General features: G+C 42.9%; 1 protein-coding gene and 1 long non-coding RNA gene across 6 annotated transcripts in view; one reads left to right on the forward strand and one right to left on the reverse strand.

Moving 5' to 3' along the window:
• Positions 1-874: 874 nt before the first annotated feature.
• LOC122872354 lies at positions 875-10717 on the forward strand. The gene is made up of 2 exons (XR_006377089.1): positions 875-1824; positions 8890-10717. It is a non-coding gene; the product is annotated as an uncharacterized LOC122872354 (long non-coding RNA).
• LOC122872347 (lysine-specific demethylase 6A-like) overlaps positions 10649-19728 on the reverse strand; it is a 30955-nt gene continuing 21875 nt past the window's right edge. For 4 of the 5 annotated variants that reach the window (XM_044188453.1, XM_044188454.1, XM_044188451.1 and 1 more), the window contains 14 exons: positions 19046-19429; positions 17685-18571; positions 16498-16627; positions 16229-16334; positions 15929-16134; positions 15723-15784; positions 15283-15357; positions 14995-15143; positions 14750-14864; positions 14367-14554; positions 13368-13509; positions 13126-13252; positions 12240-12410; positions 10649-11825 (listed from right to left, as the gene is read on the reverse strand). In XM_044188453.1, the coding sequence (XP_044044388.1) occupies positions 11796-11825; positions 12240-12410; positions 13126-13252; positions 13368-13509; positions 14367-14554; positions 14750-14864; positions 14995-15143; positions 15283-15357; positions 15723-15784; positions 15929-16134; positions 16229-16334; positions 16498-16627; positions 17685-18571; positions 19046-19429 (2772 nt within the window). In that variant the 3' untranslated portion in view covers positions 10649-11795. The other variant, XM_044188455.1, reaches the window with a different exon arrangement.

Genomic DNA, 19728 nt, shown 5'->3' on the forward strand with positions numbered 1-19728 from the left:
CTGGTGGAGAGCAGAGAGAGGGATGGAGAGGAGGATGCTGGGGTCCTGTAGGATACAGCAGAGACAGAGAGAAACATAGAAGAGAAAGGGGGGGCTAGAGAGAGAAAGAAAACATATAAGCAAAGTGTGTGAAGAGATAGAGGCGAGGGCGAGGGGAGAAATAAAGAGGTAGATCACGGCGTCTGGGGTTGTCCTGGGTTTTAACAGTCTGGAGGAAGCCTGCTGGTAAGCACTTGATGTTTCTGTGTTTCTACATGTTATGTATGTGCACATACCGCTTGGGTGCCTATTTGTATGCCTGTCTGTGCCTCATGCTGCCCATGCTTCGATGTTGAGCCACTGCAGAGAGAGGGATGCCAGGCGTTTGTCTCTACAGTGCAGCAAGGCAGCAGCAGGAGGAGTACAAATCTCCACTGCAGACAAAACCATTCAGTCTGTTATCTGTTCAATTAAAAACAGCAGCACGCTCCGGGGCTGCTGCTGCCACCGCCGCTGCAGGATTCATTCAGACTGTGTGCATGTGTTAGTGTATGTGTGTGTGTTTGAGAAGGTGTTAGGGTGGGAAAATCACACACAGACTTGCTTGTGTTTTCAAGTTGTCGCCTCTGAGGAAAAGACGAGTGATATTTCCCAGATGCACCTTGTGTGTGTGTGTGTGCACATGAATTGGTGTTTCAGTATTTTCTATGAAATGTCAGATTGATGTGATGTAGTAGGAGGGATTGACAGACTGACTGATGCTTTGCATTGTTCCATCACATCCACTCATCCTAAATAAATCAACATATGGGACATTATACATATTGCATGTGCTGCAGGCATTTTTAAAACAACCTTTAAACTGTACAGAAGAAATCTCAAGTTCAATCACAAGACATGTAGGCTACTCTATGGTATTTCTTGCTTCTCCTATGGTATGATAAGAATATTTCTCTTTTTCACAAGGGTAGTCGCACTTAATGTTGAATATATTACAGCTGCAGTCGGTGGTGATGCAGTTAGTCTCATAACCAGGGAGGTGAAGCACTGAACTGTCAGGTGACCCTCACAGACCACCATTCAGAACCACATCTGAGATTTTGTTTAAATTCTATATTATTTGATATAGACTTTGTCCATAAAACAAATCATTTGTGCATATGTACTTTGACACAATGGTGAGACTATAGAGAATATTTACGCTGCTTATTTCTGATTGGCAGCAGCTATGGTAAAAGAGCAAATGAACTCACATGTGCAACTACAAAAAGTGATATGCACCAATCAGAAATGCAGAACTCATGTTGGTATTTTACGTGAGGCTTAAAATGCTATTCAGCTAATATCCATGACAATCATGCTAAGAACGAGAGTAACATTTAAAAGTATATGAATGTAAAAAAAAAAAAAAAGATTTTATGAGTTTTTATTGTTATTTCAGAGACCAAAGATCACAAAACACCCAAATGTATCTGAAAGTTATATAAAAAAAGAAATTTCATTGGAAGTTCTGACATGAACAACAGCTTATCAGCTGCAGGGATTGGATCTTTTAACTTTAATGAACTGATATTGATTTCATGCAACATTGCCTGTGAGCTCTTCTACATCACTTTTAACCACATTCACTTGTTACACTGCACTGCCCCCCGGTTTGTGCACCACTGAAGCCAGGCAGCAGCTGAAGAATCCCCTTTATGATATGGAGGCAACACGCGTTGACGTGTCGCGCTGCGCTTCCGACCTCTAGTATCGGTATGCGTCTTCTGCTCACACACCCACACACACACACACACACACACACAACTCTCTCATGGGGACATGCGGCCAGGAGAAGCAGCCACGGTAAGTACGGCACTTTATCTCCCGGGGAGGGGGGTATAACAACTTTCTCCAGCCTCGGTGTGTCGTTGTTGTCGTTGCCCGTGTTGGAGAAAGGGAAGTTTAACAGACTTTTTCTCGTTCGTCGGCACCGTTCCGCCGATCACAGCCTCTCCATGCAGATTGCGCAACGCGGCGTGGGCTCGGACTGAAAAACGTGAAAACAATTCGGTATTGTTGTTATTATTCAACACTAATGTCGTTACTAACCGCTCACTTTGGCCAAAGTCCACCTCATCATCTCAGTTATACTTTGCTTTGGCCATGCGGAGCTTCTCCAGGGAGCACATTTCAATCTCCACTTAAAAAATGGATTTCCACGCACTAAACTGACGGGTTTTTTTTAACCCAAAGCCACATCTACAGTGTAGTTGAACAATCAGTTGTGTTTTTCTTTTTCCCAACTTAAATGTTTTGCTACTTTAAGGGCCAAGTGTGCTGCTTGGTCCCGTGTGTGTGTGTGTGTGGGGGCAATGCGCAAAGTGTGTGGTCTCCAAGCTTCTCCACCCCCGCAGAGACGCACGGTTTACGTGCGCACACACACGTACGCACGCACGCACACGCAAGCTCTGCCTGTCACGGTCGGGCATGGATGTCTCTGGGTCTCAGGAATGCGCCCGGCGTTTTCTCTGTATTTTTCACATTAAGAGCAGTTTGGGAACCGCTTTTAAAGCCCCTCTCTGAACCGCTGCCACCAGCGGCAAGTGAGCTGCAATAAAAGTTAGACTTCCGGTTACATATTTCACAATAAGTGTCGGATAGACTTGCAATAGTGACGCAAACAAAAGAAATACTTTTCCCATTTATCCTACACAGTAAAAATTGAGATTGTATTGGCAGTCTGTTTACACAGCCACAAAGTCACTTACTGTTAAATCCAGTGATTTTATGAGATATTTTGACATGATTTTTTGACTTGAGAGTACGCTAAATTATGTCTATCAGTTTTTATTCAAATTATTATTTTCATTATCGATTAATGTGCAGATTATAAAATGTAAAAAATTAGTGAACATTTCTATTTCTTAAAGCCCAAGTTGATGTCTTCATCAACAGTCCAAAACCAAACAATTAGCAATATACTGTTACATATGACAAAGAAAAACAACCTCTCAGTTAAAAAGCTGGAACAAGGGAATATTTGGTATTTTAGCTCGAAAAATGAGGTTAATCGATAATCCGATCAATTTTCTGTCGATCAACTATCAATTGACCAACTAATCTCTTCAGCTTGTATTTCAGCTCTCATATAGGCTATGAATAATGACACTAGGACTCCAGTTACTATTTTTTATATAATTTTATAAAAGTTTCTGTAATTTTCTAAAAGTTGTAAGAAATAAATGTCTTAATTCGCCAGCAACAAAGGTCTGTAATCTTATAGATTCTATATTTATTTTATTTCAGGCCACTAAAGACATTCTCAGTTTTGTCTCTAGTTTTACCTTTAAGTGTGCTTCATTTCTTTACTTTTTAAGATGCTTTTAGTTTGAATGCGAAAACTCGCATAGTTTCTGTTTTCTTCCTGCCAGCTTGACGCTATACAGGGAGGGAGGGTAGCCCCGGCCTGGAGAGGAGAGAGGGGGAAATTCTTGTGTTTTTGGTATGCGATTACCCAGCAGAGAACCCATGACTGAAGGGGAGGAGGAGGAGGAGGAGGAGGAGGACGAGGGTTGAGTTTAGGAGACATTCCTTGCCTTCCTCTTTAAGTTAACCACATTATTGGAGCTGCTGACATGTTGCCTCCTCACATGACACCTATAAGCTCCCAGCTGATGCATTACAACTGGTGGTCAGTAGACTTCAGCACTGACAAGTACGATACACAGATACCAGACGAAAGTCATCAGAAGTGATACCACAGAAGAAAAAACACAGGAATATTTTATTGAAACCACAGCAACTATCTATTTATTTAATGCTAATGAATGTACCTGCTGCGGTTATGCCTTTTCAATCTCTTTTCACATAAGTTAGGGACTGTATGAAAATTATTGGGGTGGGGAGGGGTGCTGAACCTTATGTTTGGCTTTTTTTTTTTTATCCTCCCTTTGACTTAGAAATAATATTATCTAACACTCTTCCCCCTAATTTCTTGACAAAATCCTGATTTCAAGTTTAATATGTTAATAGAACAATCATTTTTACATTGCCCAAATCAATGGTAGTGGTATTAGCAATTGCTAAAATTATGGTAAACATGACAAATTGGGGTTTCTGTTTACTGAGCATCTCAGCTGCTCTCTATTTAGGTTAGCTCTATAACTTTACTGTAGTTCTGTAAAGAAGGCGACTGCTGGCTAACAAAAAATGAAACGTTCATTAGAGAGGTAATGTTCAATCCTTGCTAACTATAAAGATCCACATTTACTGTTTCTCAAAACTGCCGTATTGACATAAATAAAGCCCTGTTACAGAGACACGATTGTTGTCCTCTGCATATGTCAAAACGCGCCTTTTTGATCCTTGACACACACAAAGAGCATGTTTTTGACATAACTCTTTTCATATAACTATTCAATCTTTTTTTTTTTTTTTACAGCAAATCGCGCAAGAAAAGAATGAACTAAAATGTAAATCTGGGACCTTTCATTGCTCTCCCAAAAATTTGAGACACACACATACACACTCTCCCTAGCTCGGCGTTAACTTTAGAAATACACCAACATTACATCTGACATATTAAATGGGGCTTGCCAGATTTGCATAAAACCAGCGGAGCTCTGCCTGTTCTTCAGCATCTCTGTCGAAACCGTAATCGCCCACTCGCTAATGACAATTACTATAATGGACTGATTGTTGGATTATATCACCAAAGTGGTTTTAGAACACATCTACATAATTGTTCTTAGCATATACGCGCCCGTGGGCTCCTGGCTGCCATTAGCTGTTGCAGAAGAGAGAGTGATTGAGGAGCTGTACGATGCTTGAAGAACGGCGGCATATTGTGTGCCAACTGTGTGGGTGTTTTGAGTGTGTGTCTGTAGAGTCTGTACTGTGTGTAAATGCACTAAGCATTGTCTTATTAAATATTGTTTTTGGATTAGATGTGTTGTTGACTGATGCAGGGGACAGAGCAGCTGTATGACGGGGCGAATCCTGGAGCGAAGTTCACTTTCAGGTGTCAACTTAGGGGCCCTTGAGCAAAGGCACTGAACCTATAACCTTCCGCTCAGTGGCAACCATTAGCTAGCTTGCTGCTGCTGTACAAATGAGTAGAAATATATGAATTTGAAGCAGGATGTATGTGGGAAACAGCATCATGCTGAGTTAATTTTATAAATAAAGTTTCAGAAATGAAGATTATACAAGTACACGTCATCCTCCATGAATGATGCAACCAAGGGCCAATCAGTGACACAATGCATCATCAATCCCAGTTTCATCAAAGTTATACCAGTGAGGTTGCAGCTACGGCTTTTCCAGTTTGAAACTGTTAACTTTAATAGTAGCGCCTCCAGCAGGTCAGCTTTTTAAACACACGAAATGCAAAAATTCATCATTCCTTTTGTTTTATCTGCCTTGGACTCTTTTTTTTGTGATACTGAATAAAAGTGAGTTTTTCATCTTTATAGCTCATCCATTAAAATTATGACAGTTTGATGTGTGAAAAGAAGCATTCTATATCAAAATGTAATGACTTTTACATCCTGGAAAACAGAAACTCTTTAGTGCCACCTTCATCAAACATCAGTGCTCTTCACTCTCTGATATCCGATTGGTTTACACTTTGAATGATCCTTCCTTTCATTATGTCCCATGCCAAACTCCTGCTTGCACGCATCAAATTAAAAACGCAAGATGTTTAGTTAGGCGTCCTGTGTCTAGCTTTCGTCAAAAAACCCATCAGTGAAACTAATGTCACATGACCAACAGATGGACAGACACATCCGTAGTACATGGGGGACTGTAGCAGCGTGAGCCAAATCAACAGCTGAACCCAGCTTTCCAGTTACAGTCCCTGTTTAAACATGCAGCGAGGCTTTGGGGGGCTGGGCAGAGCAGCACTGAGGAAGTCTGTCAGACCTTTTTCTCCAGCAAAAGTGCTAATTTCTTAATCAAATTCAACAGTGAAAGACTGAGTCAGCACAGAGGAAGTTATTGTTTCTGCCTGTGTGTCACAATACCTGAAACCTGCATGGAGGCCACTGTTACTTCATCTCCTCTTCTTTCTCCTCTCATTGCTCATCTCTTGAAAGCAGGCCAACATCCCACACATACAAAATCATGCACCCTCTCACTCTCTCCTTTTCTCTGAACAGCACTCTGTGCTAATTACTCTCCGTTTCCATAGCAATGGGTAGCACCTCTTTTTTTTGTTATCTTGGATAGTCCATCGCAAACATCACATCATTCGACTGAAGCAAGAGTTTATATTGTTGAGTGGATGGATTTTATCTTGCAGCAAAGCAGTCGACATTCATCCCAAATTATCAAGAACGTACAAAAAAGTTTTGTTGAAGGGGAAAAACACCTTTTATATAATATGATATTCATTTATAATCAATCTGTGATTTCTGTGAGTTTCCCTACATTTCCCGGAATGCCTTTCGACAGCTGGTTATAGTATACGTAGGTGAAAAGAGCAATAGCAACAGCAGAGAAAGAGTTTTGCATCACATACACAAAATGCAGTATGTTTCATTTTCTGCTGAGGCGCTTTCTCCCTGTGCAATTAAAATTCAGCTTTAAACTCATTTTTGACGATGTTTAAGGCCCTGAAAACCCATTTTCACTGTCCACTTCGTACTATTAGCGATGAGTTCCTACATGAATGTACAATTTTCTGCCAAAGTTGGAACAGTTTGGGTTATTTCACATGAGGGATTTCTATATTTGTGTTTTTGTCTGGGTTGTTCTCACGTGGGCGAGGCTCGGTTGAAAAATCGCGATGTCGCATACCATAAATCAGGATTTAGCAACATTTGAATCAAAGTGTGATGATTATGTGTGGTTGTTTGCTCACTGTCAATCAAATCTGATCAAACCACACACACACAGTCCTGATGAAGCAGAAATGTTATTATATAAATACCCACAGATGTTTTTCCCAACTTTAACTTTAATCTTTGCTTATTAAGTCACAAATATATAATGTTATAGAAAAATACGTAAAACATTTGAAACCAAGTTTTCAGGGGCTTTACCTTACGTGATTATTTGCCTTCATAGCACTGTATTCTGCCAGAACAGATGGAATAGCCAGTTGACCATAAATTATGATTAATTCATTGATCATTGGTAGAATTGTTTATTCAATGGGCGCTTTTCATCAAGTTATTATAAAAGGACGGGGGGAAGAAACAAGAGTGTGTGTTAGCGCCTTTTGAGTCGAACCTCAGAGAGGGACGGAGGGGCAGAAAGAGCGATAGCCTGACAAAACAAAAAAGGGGAGATTATCACAGTGTGGCCCTCGGGTCATTACTCATTAAACACACAGGAATGTTGCGTCTCTGTGTAAAGGATACGTTTACAACTTTAAATGTAAAGGATTGAATTTCACTTAACATTACACTAATTTAGACATCAAAATGCACAAACAGGAATTTGCTATTTGCAACGCTGGGCAAATAACTGACAATAAACAATATCACTACAGATTAAGATAACATTACACCACCAATACACATAAATATCAGTGATGAACCCATAAAAGCATCAGTTTATTATTTTTCTTTAATCCATATTCATGTGACATAAATTCACTACAAATTAATATTAAGGTGTAACATAAAAATTTAGTTAAATTGTTTTGTGCAAAATAAGAAGTGAGTTTAGCCCTCCTCATTGCATGGGCCTTAATACTACATTATTCTCAATGACCCTGGGTTTTATGAATGGGCAGCAGGAAGCTCTGCCATTGGCTGATAGTGACAGCCAATCAGGTAGGATCATTTGCAACAGAGGCGGGAGTGGATGAATGGACAAGTCAGACATTTCTAGAGGTCAGGGCCTGGTGTGTGCGTGCCTGTAGGTGTGTGTGTGTGTCTGTGAGTCCCACACACTGACCTACTTGGTTTATTGCAGCCGTCTATACATAGCTGTGGGAAACGCAGGCAGACAATCGGCCCGGTTAAAATTAGCAGTCAGGGCCACCTGTCTGTTTCTCACAAAGGCGGAAATGCCAGTGCAGGCAGGGCAGAGATGGAGGGAACAGGAAGGAAGGAGAGGGGGGGAAAGAGGGATGAATTGGGGGGGCAGGGAGGGCATTGATCACCCTGCTGGTTCAACTCCTCCTCTCTTGCTCTTTTTTTTCCCCCCACCTTGACACAAGGAGACATTGTTAGGCGGCCTGGATTTAAGGAGGGGGGGTGGTCTGGGCCAAGCAGAGTTCACATACCTCTCTGCTGGATCACTGCCAGATTTTACAGAGGATATAGGTGGAAGATATAGGGAGAGGAAAGTTAAAGGTCTGTTCCAACTTTTTGGGACCTGAGCCCATTGAACACCTTGTGTGATGACAGAGTTTTGGCAGTAGGTAGCTCTGTATGGTTTGCCAATACTGTAGCATAGAATGTTAAGTAAAAGTGAGAAAATTACCCTATATTTTCCCTTCTGCCACCTGCATCCCTTACCCTTCTCTCTTAACATGTAACACTATTGTCACTTTATCACAAAACTCAAGCTTCCTGCCTTTGTCGTTTCAGCCCAACAGGAAGTCTTCATCTTCTTAACTGATGAAGACTTCCTGTTCTAAAACTAGCATCTTGTTTCCTAGAATCACAATATTTCAGCCCACACGTTTTGTTCCTGTGTGCCTCCGCCAATGTAAAAGAGTTTGTGGGTAGAGAGTCAAAATGTTTAGTATTACTGAAAGGCCCACAGAACATATCAGCGCTGCTTTATGACTACCAGAGAGTTCAGTTCTTATTGCTACTTTCAAATGCATTCAAATGCTGAATATAAAATGTTGGATTCTTAATTTCCCATGGGGGTAAACTCAGCCGTCTTGTTGTCTTGTGTGCAGTTTCAAAGTCAAACTCCTCATATGATTAAAGTGATTCTCATCCCAATGTCTTTCTTTTCCAGGACTCCCTTCAGACTTCAAACAGCAGATGGACACCCCAGGAAAGGCAGTGGAAAGTCCCCCAGCGTCCATCTGTGGCAGTCAAAATGGACGCTGCAACAGCCAGGCTCGGTCGGCCATCTTGGTTTCAGCGTGAAAGCACAGGGACTGTACGACGCTGAAAGAGGCAAAGAGGGACATGAGGAGGGAAATGGCAGTTTAAGCTTCTTTGCCACATGCACCTCAAACTGTAAATGCTCTTTTTAATCTGTCAATTTTTATTGATTTCTGTAAATCTTCCCACATGGATCTGGAGGGAACAGATGCAGCAAAAATGCTGGTAATCATCCAAAAGGTTAAAACAATCTTTTTGCTAAAAATGAAAAGATAACAAGACTAGGAGTCTTCAGCCATGCTAGCAGCTCTGTGAGGCTGTACTTAGGTAGTGCTTTGAGCTAAACGCTAACAACAACATGCTAACGTGCTCACTGCAACAATGCTAACATGCTACTGTTTAGCAGGTATTTACCAGGTTTACTATATATATATCTATCTAACCACCAAAGTTAGTACCACTGACCGACAGATAAAATTAAGCAATGTCTACTTGACAAGTAAAAAAGCAAAGATTAAAGGAAAGTCTCATCATCACATCCTCACCCAGATAGCTGAACCTGGCAATGTTCCAGGAAAAGTGTTTTAACAGGTCCCGCAGAGCTGGCACCCTGCTGAAGCATCTTTATGGACAATTTGAGTCAGGCAAACAATATTTTCACACATTGCCACACATGTTGCCGACATATTGGCAGAGCATTTGTAGTTGAAGGTGCAAGTGGTAAAAGGGCTTCTGTCTGCTGTATTGTTAGAAACTCTTCCTCTACTTCTGTTTACATTTATGATGGTTTCAGAATCAATGCTATCATTTTTTTTTGTATTAGAGCTGTATTATAGTATTCTGTGGTTTTCCACCCAGTTTAACTACAAACTATATTCTTAGTCATATCCTCTCCTGCATCATATCAGCAGTGGCCAACACATCTGATGCCCAGGGAACCTGCTTGTTTGTCATATTGCCTCTGCATGAAGTTGTTTTCCTCCTTTCCCGTCTTGGCTGAAGTGTGGCAGCTGGGCAGCCATTTTGGCTCCAATCAGAGCTGCAGAGCCACAGGGCGCCCAGCGGTTGCTCAGTAGTCAGTGTAGATCCTGTGGGGCTGGCAGCAGCTACATCTGGCTACTGGGTCTCTGCTGGCAGCCATGTTATTCAGGATACGTGATGACACGAAGGCTTACTGTATGATTGAATTTTAAGTTTTCTAATGTACTCTATAGAATATTTTCAGACATATTTGGAATTCCTTTCTAACAGGATTAGTGTATTTTCTACTGTTTTCTATGTGTAGTTCACACCCTCTCCTTGGGATTTTTTCTGCCATGCAGCTTTTAAATTTCAAAGAAATGTCTCGAATGCCCACCCACTATGAAGAGAACATTCCTGGTGTCCTCCAAACTACCCATGCAGTCTAGGATTAACTCTGCTGCAGGCTTTTTTTTTTTTTTCTTTTTCAATAAAAATGAAAATAACGTTTTGAAATACTGAGTAAGTTCTGGACCTGGCATACAGTGTAGGATTCTGTGTGTGTCAGTCTACAGCTACATTGTCTGCTGGGTTTCAGGCCTATACGCTTACACATCAATGTCTACAAATGTTTTTATTTACTGTAAATGATATATCAAATGAATATATATGAGTGTTGTATGTTTTAAGGAACCAAAGAGCATGGATAATTTGACAATTGTGTTTATTGACTCATCATAAAACATTCTTCAAACAATAAAACAATTTTAAATGTCCGTTTCTGTACAATGCTTGCTAAGCAATTTTATTTATATATAGAAAATGTAAGAGGAGTTGTGTTAAAATGACAAAACTCCTTCAAATTTAATGGCAGGTACTCTGGAAAAAATAACAGCATTCCATCAACAAATATTTTCAAGCAATAAATATGTATTTATAAATAGTGTAAATTTACATCAAGATTAGAAACATAACGAAACAAAAAAATCACAAATTAAACTTTATTCCATAAGTCTATGTGCAACCCATTCTCTTTGTGACTTGGCTAGTAAGTTGTTTTTTTTGCCTAAATTTTTCCTTTTTTTACCTAAGAAACAAAACGTCAGTTTTGAAAAGAACAAGACAAAGATAAAACATAAAAGCTGTAAAAAAAAAAAAAAAAAAAAAAAATCACCTAAACTCTTCACATTACAAATTTTTTTGGAGATTTTGCTGTCGAAAGAGTTTTAAAATTACTATCTACCATAGAAAAAGACCAGTTAGGCTAGTGCTCCTTAGAGGGAAGAGAGTTTGGGGGAAATTCTATAAATCAAAGCCAACATTTCATCCTGTTACCAGAATAGAAAAAGAAATAGAGGGGGAGAGAGGGAAAGGTTGTCAAGTCAGTAGTCTTTTACGGGTGGTGTTGCCAGTTGTGACAGTTAACAAGTATCTACAAAACATTTTTATCACGCATTAAGAATCCCCCTCGTCCCCCTGTTCCCAACCGTTTTTGATTAAGTCCTCCATTAAAACAGGGCTGAACCATTGTCACTAGAGGGGGCTGGGAGGGGGGAAGGGAGAAGAGAGAAAGAAGTCCTGTTAGCGAGCTCGGTGGCGCCCCCCCCTGGAAGGGCAAGGCTCCAGCACTTCAAACAGGTTGCATAGACAGACACACTCAAACGCCTCAGCCTCCAGCCGTCGTTATGGAGACCAGCCATGTGGTGAGGGTGGGGGAGACGGCCTTGGCTTTCCTGAATATCAGAAATGGTCCGCGTATGTAGATGTTTGTTTGTTCTTTTTTATCTTAATACAAGTTCCTGTAAATGGGCTTCACGGCTCCACAGCAGAAGAAGAAAGAGGTGTCACCTAATGTCAAGATGAAGATGAATGAAGAGGAGGGGCCTGGGGAGGAAGATGATACACAAGAATCAGTCAGTCATGTGGTATGAAAAACAACTTGCATTACAAAGTGTTGTTGCACGATAATCGGTCGCAATTAACTTCTAGCTGTAAGCTGATTTTGTCAAAATGCCTGTACTGGTTTCAAGAGGAACCACACCCATCACCAGGCACTCCTTGTTTGAGGTGTCTTAAATGGGATGGCAATTTAAAAGCAGTGATAGGGAATCTGGTGTGCAAACAGTTAACTGATTCATTGGCTAAACTACTCAGTCAATCACTAGTTTTTATTTGGTTGGAATGAAAACTAGCTGACTATCAGCACTCATTAGCACATAGTTGTCTACGAATTTTCCTTCAGTTTGAAAGACAAAACAAGCGCCTCGAGTCCATCTCTCCCTCGGCCTGGTGACTTACTAATGTGAACTGGTCGTAGACCTGCATCAGGTCCTCCATTCTGTGCTGTTCAAGCACCACAAAGTCGTCCAGCGTGGCGCTGCCTTTCCTGGCACAGTCCTGGCAGTGGACCACGTACTGCTTCTTGGACAGGAGCTCCCGGCGCACAAACAGCAGGTTGAACACCTCCACCTGCGGAGTATACATACAGAGACCAACACGCATATAAAGAGGCGGCACAGACTGTCTGAATTCCCATGTCATTTCAATTATATTGTAAGCTTTGATTTGTGCATCTGAATGAAGCTGAACAGCAGAAACTGCAGTGATGATGTCATCTAGAGACAAATCCTGGAGTTGCTACACAGACTGTGAATAATTGCTAGGACACAATGACAGCGAATATTTAATGGGATATGGACACATTTCTCAACAGCCGAAAGCCCTGCATCCAAATAAACCCATTAGCATACCCATTAGCATACCCATTAATTAGCGCAATCAAAAACTGAGTGTGCCTTTAATGCAATGTCAATGGACCAACTGATCACCAGGTTTGATGCTGTCCAAAATCACTCAAAACGACAAACTACACAATTGTAGTATAAATGATAAATGAAGTACTGACATCTACCTTCCCCTCAGACTTTTCAGACATTTTGTATAAATCTTGAACCGCAAATTATTAGATTCAGACAAGCAGAGACACACAATCAGGGGACAAATCGGATCTGGTTCTAATCCAACATGTACAGCGCAGAGCATCACTCAGAATGTGAGCGGTTAAGCATCATGGTGAGACACTTATTTTATACTAGAAATAAGTGTGAGCTCCTTACCCAGAAATGTGAAATCTTGTTAAAATTCACACCTCTGATGCTAGAATGTTCCCGGTGTGCTTACTGACCTCACAGATGGTGCAGTAGTGGGCCGGCTCGTCCCTGGTCCTCGGCCTCAGCACCGTTTCCTTGCCGGCTGACGCCAAGGCTTCCTTCACCCACTGGCACTGCTTCAACGTCCGCAGCAAGCAGTACCTGTGACAAGAATACATTTTTATTTTTATTTATTTATTTTTAAATCCAGCTTGTGCAAAACATATAATACAAAACAAACTGCTGAGAGTCGAAAGTGAAGGTTTCTGTGACTCACTTGATCATCTCAAACAGCTTGTGGTCGGACACTTTGATGTTGCGTGCCATGTTCCAGGAGAGGTGCACCATGGGAACCATGGACTTGACACTCTGGAGCTTATTCCACTCGTAACGCTCCACAGCCAGCTTGTACTGGTGGGCTGAAAAAGCAGCGGCAAAACATACTGTACATGAACGCAGGAAACCAGGATATGCACTGAAAGAGGTCATCGTGAAGAAAGACTGATCACAAACTAGGCTTCAGGGAGGTAGTTCTGGATGTAAACCGTAAGTGTAGTGCGAGCCATTATGTGGACAGCAGGTGCGAAGGTTAATATGGAAGCGTATTCGTTCCATCATACAGACTATTGAAAACTGCATCTGAAATGCATCTGTTGTAGACAGGAAATGAAATCCTGCTGTAATCAGCTCAGCTATCAGCTAAAAAGGTCACTAATCAGCTAAAAGGCATTTCAATCATCACAGTAAAGGTCACCATAGCAGATATAATTCCTGTGAGACAATTTTGGCTGACTTTTGTTAGGTAAATCTACATCCTATTCCAGCAGTACATATATAAACAAATGTTCTTTTTGTTGCCTTAAGTGTAGGACTGCAACTAACGATTCTTTTCATTATCCATTATTTTCACGATTAATCGTTTAGTCTATAAAATGTCAAATAAATTGTGAAAAATGCACATCACAATTTCACAGAGCCCAAAGTGATGTCTTCAAATTGATTCTTTTGTCCAACCAACAGTCCAAGAAGACTCTTCATTTACTATCATAAATGACAAAGAAAAGCAGCAATGTGACATTTTTGCTTGAAAAATGACTGAAACAATTAATTGATTATTAAAATAGTTGACAATTAATTTTCTTTCAATCGACTAATCGTTGCAGCTCTACTTAAGTAGTCGAAGACAAACCAAGATCTAAGAAATGCAGGGTAAAATCACAAGTCAGGATGTGGCTTCTTAGGTACGGTTAACAGTAACCCATATCCCCAGGCGTACCGGTGAGGGGTCCTACATTCCAGGCGATGTTGTTGCACCAGCCGATGGCCTGCACCCAGTGGACGGTGCCAGTGTTGAGCCACACCAGGTCTCCTGGACGCTGGATGAACCGATAGACAGGCACGTCGGCCTCGTACAGGTCCTCCAGGTTGGGCCACCACGAGCCCATCAGGAAGTTGATGTTATTCCTGGAGGTAAGGGAGGGAAAGAGAGTTGTGATGGATATAGGAATTGAGGGAAGAGGGTAACAGACAGACGCAAGGAATCAGAGGTATGGGGGTAGAGCAAAGGAAGGGGTAAACAGTCCAGTCAAGTCAATTTATTTGCCTCAAGGGGCTTTACAATCTGTACAGCACACAACACCCTTGTCCAGTCCATCTTACTTTTCACAGAAGTTGCTCATCACTCCCCAGTACGGCTCTGGTACTGCAAACCATTCACAGTCTCCCGGTCCAATGTTGATGTTGACGGCACAGAAGTTGTTGTGCTCCTGGTGACCTGGAGAGACGTACACAAAACCTCCTCACTGCACAAATCCACACACCAAAACGGATGCACGACTCACAGAATAAATAATGAATCATTTGTCCCAGAAAGTAAGCGTGAGTTTGAGTGTTTGTGTATTAACCTGCTATCCTGCTCCCGGGGACCTTCATGTAGAGCTGGACTGTGTTCATACCCAGGATGGTGTGACCCACGTGGCTGAGCAGGTTGCCGGCTGATACGACTCGAGCGAAGGCCGGCAGTTTACTGAGCTCCTGGAGTTGCTGTTTCCACCTGGTAGAGAGTGGGTGCGACAAGTGCTCATTATAAGATCAGAGTGTAGCGCTTTTAAGTTGAAATGTTTCAAAACATCTTAAAGGCAACAAATAGGGCCGGTTTCCAGACATGGCAGATGAGATGAATCCATACTCACTTCCTTTCGTCCGACACATCGATGTTGGTTCCAAACTTGATGTGCTTTAAGGGTCCCCTTCTTTTGCGTGCAACACTGAAGACACACGCGCAAAGAGAATTTACAATTAGCCACATACAGTATGTTTAATATGGTCACTACCTCCCAATGATTTTCCCCAACATTTAGTGAGAGTTAATTAAACCCTTTTGCACAAAGTCCTGCAAAAAATGGAGGCTGTAGCAGAAATAAGGAGGGGTGCCAATGATTATGACATAGTGTCTGATATATAATTACTAGGGTAGTAGCTTACATGCCAAAACTGGGACAGGAGATTGTCTGGCTTTTGATGTTATTTTAAAACCATTCCACAAAACAACAACAATACTGGACCAAATAAAATGTCAGAGTCTGGAGCTTCTAATGGGGCAAAATAGTCAAACTAAGGTAACATTAGGTACCTCTCTGCTGACGCTGGCTCTGTGTCCGAGGGCTCCTTTAGTGCCTTCTTCTCATTTTCCTCCTAAAACAAAACAAGAAATACATTAAGCTAGCAGTATGCTACCAATGATTATTTTTTTTGCATCCTTAGATATCCCTGAAGTGATACAAAACTTGAATCCTGAACAAGTTTTGGAATCCAGAGGACACATAAAGCCTAACTGACCCGTAGGGATTCCTGGAAGGAAGCAGCCTGATACTGGGCGTATTTGGCGATGGTGGTGTGGGCGCGGGCGCTTTCGCAGCGCCACATTTTCTTGATGCCGGTCGGATCCCAGTTCTCATCAGCGGGCTGAGAGAGCTGAGTCCAGACCTCCACCAGGTGCTCTGGGTTGGCCTCTACCAACGTCTTTGTGGAGAACAGACCCAAGTCTGCAGAGAAACAAATAATTCAAATACTGATGTCTTTGTGATTAATGTACTGAGGAAAAATACATACAATACATATTGTAAACAAAGCATTTACCCAGTTTGAGTGCTCCAGCCAGTCCTCTGATGACAGTGACAGGGTTGGAGGGGTTTGTGCAGAACTGGTGCAGTGGGGGGAAGAAAGCATCCCTCTTGTTCTCCAGCTGGTCCACAGACAGGAAACAGGAAGTTAAAGGATATCATTCAGTACTATGACCACCTGTCATAGCAGCACCTTATCTGCCAGTGGATATTTCTGAATAATAATTAAAAACAATGCTTTTAAGTCATCTTAAAGCAGCTTGCAACCCTCTGGCTAATACTCACATAGATGCTGGGTGTGGGAGGGTTGAGCTTGTCTTTGGGCAGGGCTGGTGAGGGTGGAGGGGGCAGCCGAGGCGGGGGGCACTTGTCAAGGAGGATACTGCTGTTGGAGAGACCATTCCTCCCAAGGTTCCTGCACAGGCACCAATGCAGAAGATGTTTTCAGTGATAGCAGCACAAGCGATACAGCACACTGAATATAAATCAGCCAGGGCACAACTGACAGAGAAATAATACACCAGTAAAATACAGTAAATGATACTTGCTAGATTTGAAGTCCTACCTCAGATCTTATCTACTAATACTCCTTCTTAGCAGTCCATTTCACTGAAAAATCAACGATATTCATGGTGTGATGCCACATTTTACTAAATCAAATGGAAAATTCCATTTGATAAAAAAGTGCAACAAATTGGAGGAATCTATTCAACTGAATAATATCTGCATGGCAACAAGACTGCCCAGTAGCCTTCAGTGTTGTTTACAGTTACATAATTATTTGCATCTGGTTCTGTAGTTACTCTGTGATTCCACTGGGAGGAGACATCTTCAAAACAAACCACACAGTTCTACCGATCCTTCTCTCATTTGAACCATTTAATATACAGCAAAAGGCTTTTAACTTTCTGATAGATTCATCTCACAAACTAATGTTACTGTAACACGCACTGCAAGAAAAATAACACGGCTCCAAATTACTCCCACCATTTAATTTAAAAAGTGCTGAGCCCCTCTGAATGCAATTTTCCTACTGCAGAGGCAAGTCTTTTGATTTGATTGAATGACAAAACACCAGTAATTTTATGAAGACAAGGTTACTAGGGGACAGTTTCAAGCCTTTCAGTATCATTACTGTTGGCTCACATGGGCCTCTCAAACCATCTTGATGTGACGCATTTCCAAAACTTGCAATACACAAAATAAGGCAACAGTAAAGTACCAAACTCAACTTCAGACCTATAACATTTTGAAAAACAGGCAAGAAATATATCAAACACTATAAACGACGTGCCATAACCAAATCTCAAGAGTAAACGAGACTGCACATTTTCAGGCTTCGTACTCCGCCCACCTAGGCAAATCCATCATTCCTGCCAAGTGGAATTAAACAGGCCCGGCAGGATACTGCCCGAGTGCATCTGCAGGACACCATGATGTGAAAGAAAAACTATGAGGGATTTCAGTCTCACCTGCAGGCCTTTAGCACGTCTGTGGAGCTGGGGTAGATGGAGATTGAAGATGACGACGATGAGGAGGAGGAGCTGTGTCCGTGTGGAGGCGTAGCTTTGAGACTGGTGACGGTGGGCGGCTCAGCCTTCAGTGGGCTTTGAGAGTCCTCAGAGATACCTCCTTTGCCGTCACCGTTCACGGCAGGTGCAGCAGATGTGGTGGTGGCGGGACTATGGGCGCCTGTTTGGGTGTGTTCTGAGGATTTGGGGGAGGGTGTGGCGGTGGATATGGCAGAGATGGGCGAGGAGGCAGCCGAGCTGCCCTGCGCGTGGGGGGTGGAGGGCAGGACGGCCGGGTGGATGTTGTTGATTTTCTTGTGGGACTCGGGCGTGGTGGATGCTGTGGATGCAGTCCCTTCTGACGGTCCCTCACCCTTCTCGGGGGCCTTCCCCCCCGCCAGCAGGGCAGATAGTCTAGGATTGTCTGCGCTAAGGCTCGGCTTCTCGCCACCTTCTGCCACCTTGCCACCATCCCCCGAATGTACGTGATTGGCTAGGCCATCTGCCTGCGCCATTTTGCCATCAGCTGATGGCAGCGGCGATGGCGTTGTGCCCTCTGAGCCCCCGTTGCCAAGGGACGCGGCTGCCGTGACAAGGGCGGCTGCGGTGTTGCTATCTTTGGTAGCGGACGCACCGGGTGCTGCTCCACCTGAGGTAGAGGAGAGGGGCAGGGAGGGAGGGGATGGGAGGTGGTTGTGGGCCTGCTGCCGTGGCGATGGGGCGTTAGTGGAATGTCCAACCTGATTGTTGGGGTGCACAGGGGCGATGGAGTTGGGGGTCTGGGGATGGGAGAGGGTCCCCTCACTACTGGAGCCTGTCGCATGTGGAACAGACCCCTTCTGAAGCCCCTAAAGAAAGAAGAGAGCAACTGTTATACAGTAAAAGCAGACAGCACAGGCTGTACAGGAGTTACTTGTATTTGATGTCAATATTAATGAAGTCACCATGTTCACAACATGTTTCCAGGTAAATAGCTGATGATGATCCCTGTGTGGATTAAGAAGCTGTAACTTAATAGCATAAAACATGAGTTGTGAGTTACATGTGCGTACATCTTTTTGCGCAGTACCAGACATTGGGGATGTGCGCAAGAATTCCCGCATACTTTAATGTACAGGAGTCTCGGGGGAGGGACTTCACAGTTCGTTTCATGAAAACACTTGATGGATTTTCTCAATGGTTTTTGACAAGAGATTTCCAAGAGAGCCAAGTAGGTCAGTGGGATAAAACACAATTCTAATTTATTTATATTATAATTATTAGGACATGTGGATGCTCTGTCACAGGCACTGAAAAAAGATGAATAGAGCGTGATGTCTAACCTGAGAGGAGTTTAGGTGCAGGGCCTGGCGCGGCGCGGCGTCCTGTGTTTGCGTGCTTGTGCAGGTGTGAGGTAGCAGTGCTGCGTCGCCGCTGCCGGCAGGTTGCAGGTAAGGCACGTCTCCGTTGGGTCCTGTGGCCGTGGGCCCTGACTGATTATTACTACTACTGTTACTACTATCACCCACAGGGAGGGAGTCTGAGTGTCCGTGTGTCCCAGGGCCCACGGGCCCGTTGGCCAGTGGCTGAGGCGGGCACAGGGGCCGGTGGGGTCCCAGGTGGGGCCGGGTGGGGTGGAGGCTGGGGTTGGGGGAGGGGAGGGAGTTGGTGGTGGGGCCGTTGGGGAGAGAGGGGCGCACCTGACCTCCTGAGGCATTCTGTCTCATCTGTAAAAGGAAAAGTCACAACCATCACAACCATAAAAAAAACTGTTTGAAATGCATTTATAGCTGCAAGTCATTTATTATGTTTGTTTAAACCTGGTTGGAGAACCAGATGGGTGAGCTCTACCACCAAAAGAGTCAGTTAGAAAAGCACGCATTTAACTGACATTCACATTCTTACCTGTCAATGTTTAAACTTTCCTGCACTCACTTGTATTGTGTGCCAAACCACACCGGTCTAGCACCTACATGCCACAACACAACATGAAAAGAATTTGACTAGCTTAAGTCAGGCCTGAATA

Source organism: Siniperca chuatsi, linkage group LG24 (assembly GCF_020085105.1).
Source record: "Siniperca chuatsi isolate FFG_IHB_CAS linkage group LG24, ASM2008510v1, whole genome shotgun sequence".
In the NCBI taxonomy this organism is placed as follows: domain Eukaryota; kingdom Metazoa; phylum Chordata; class Actinopteri; order Centrarchiformes; family Sinipercidae; genus Siniperca; species Siniperca chuatsi.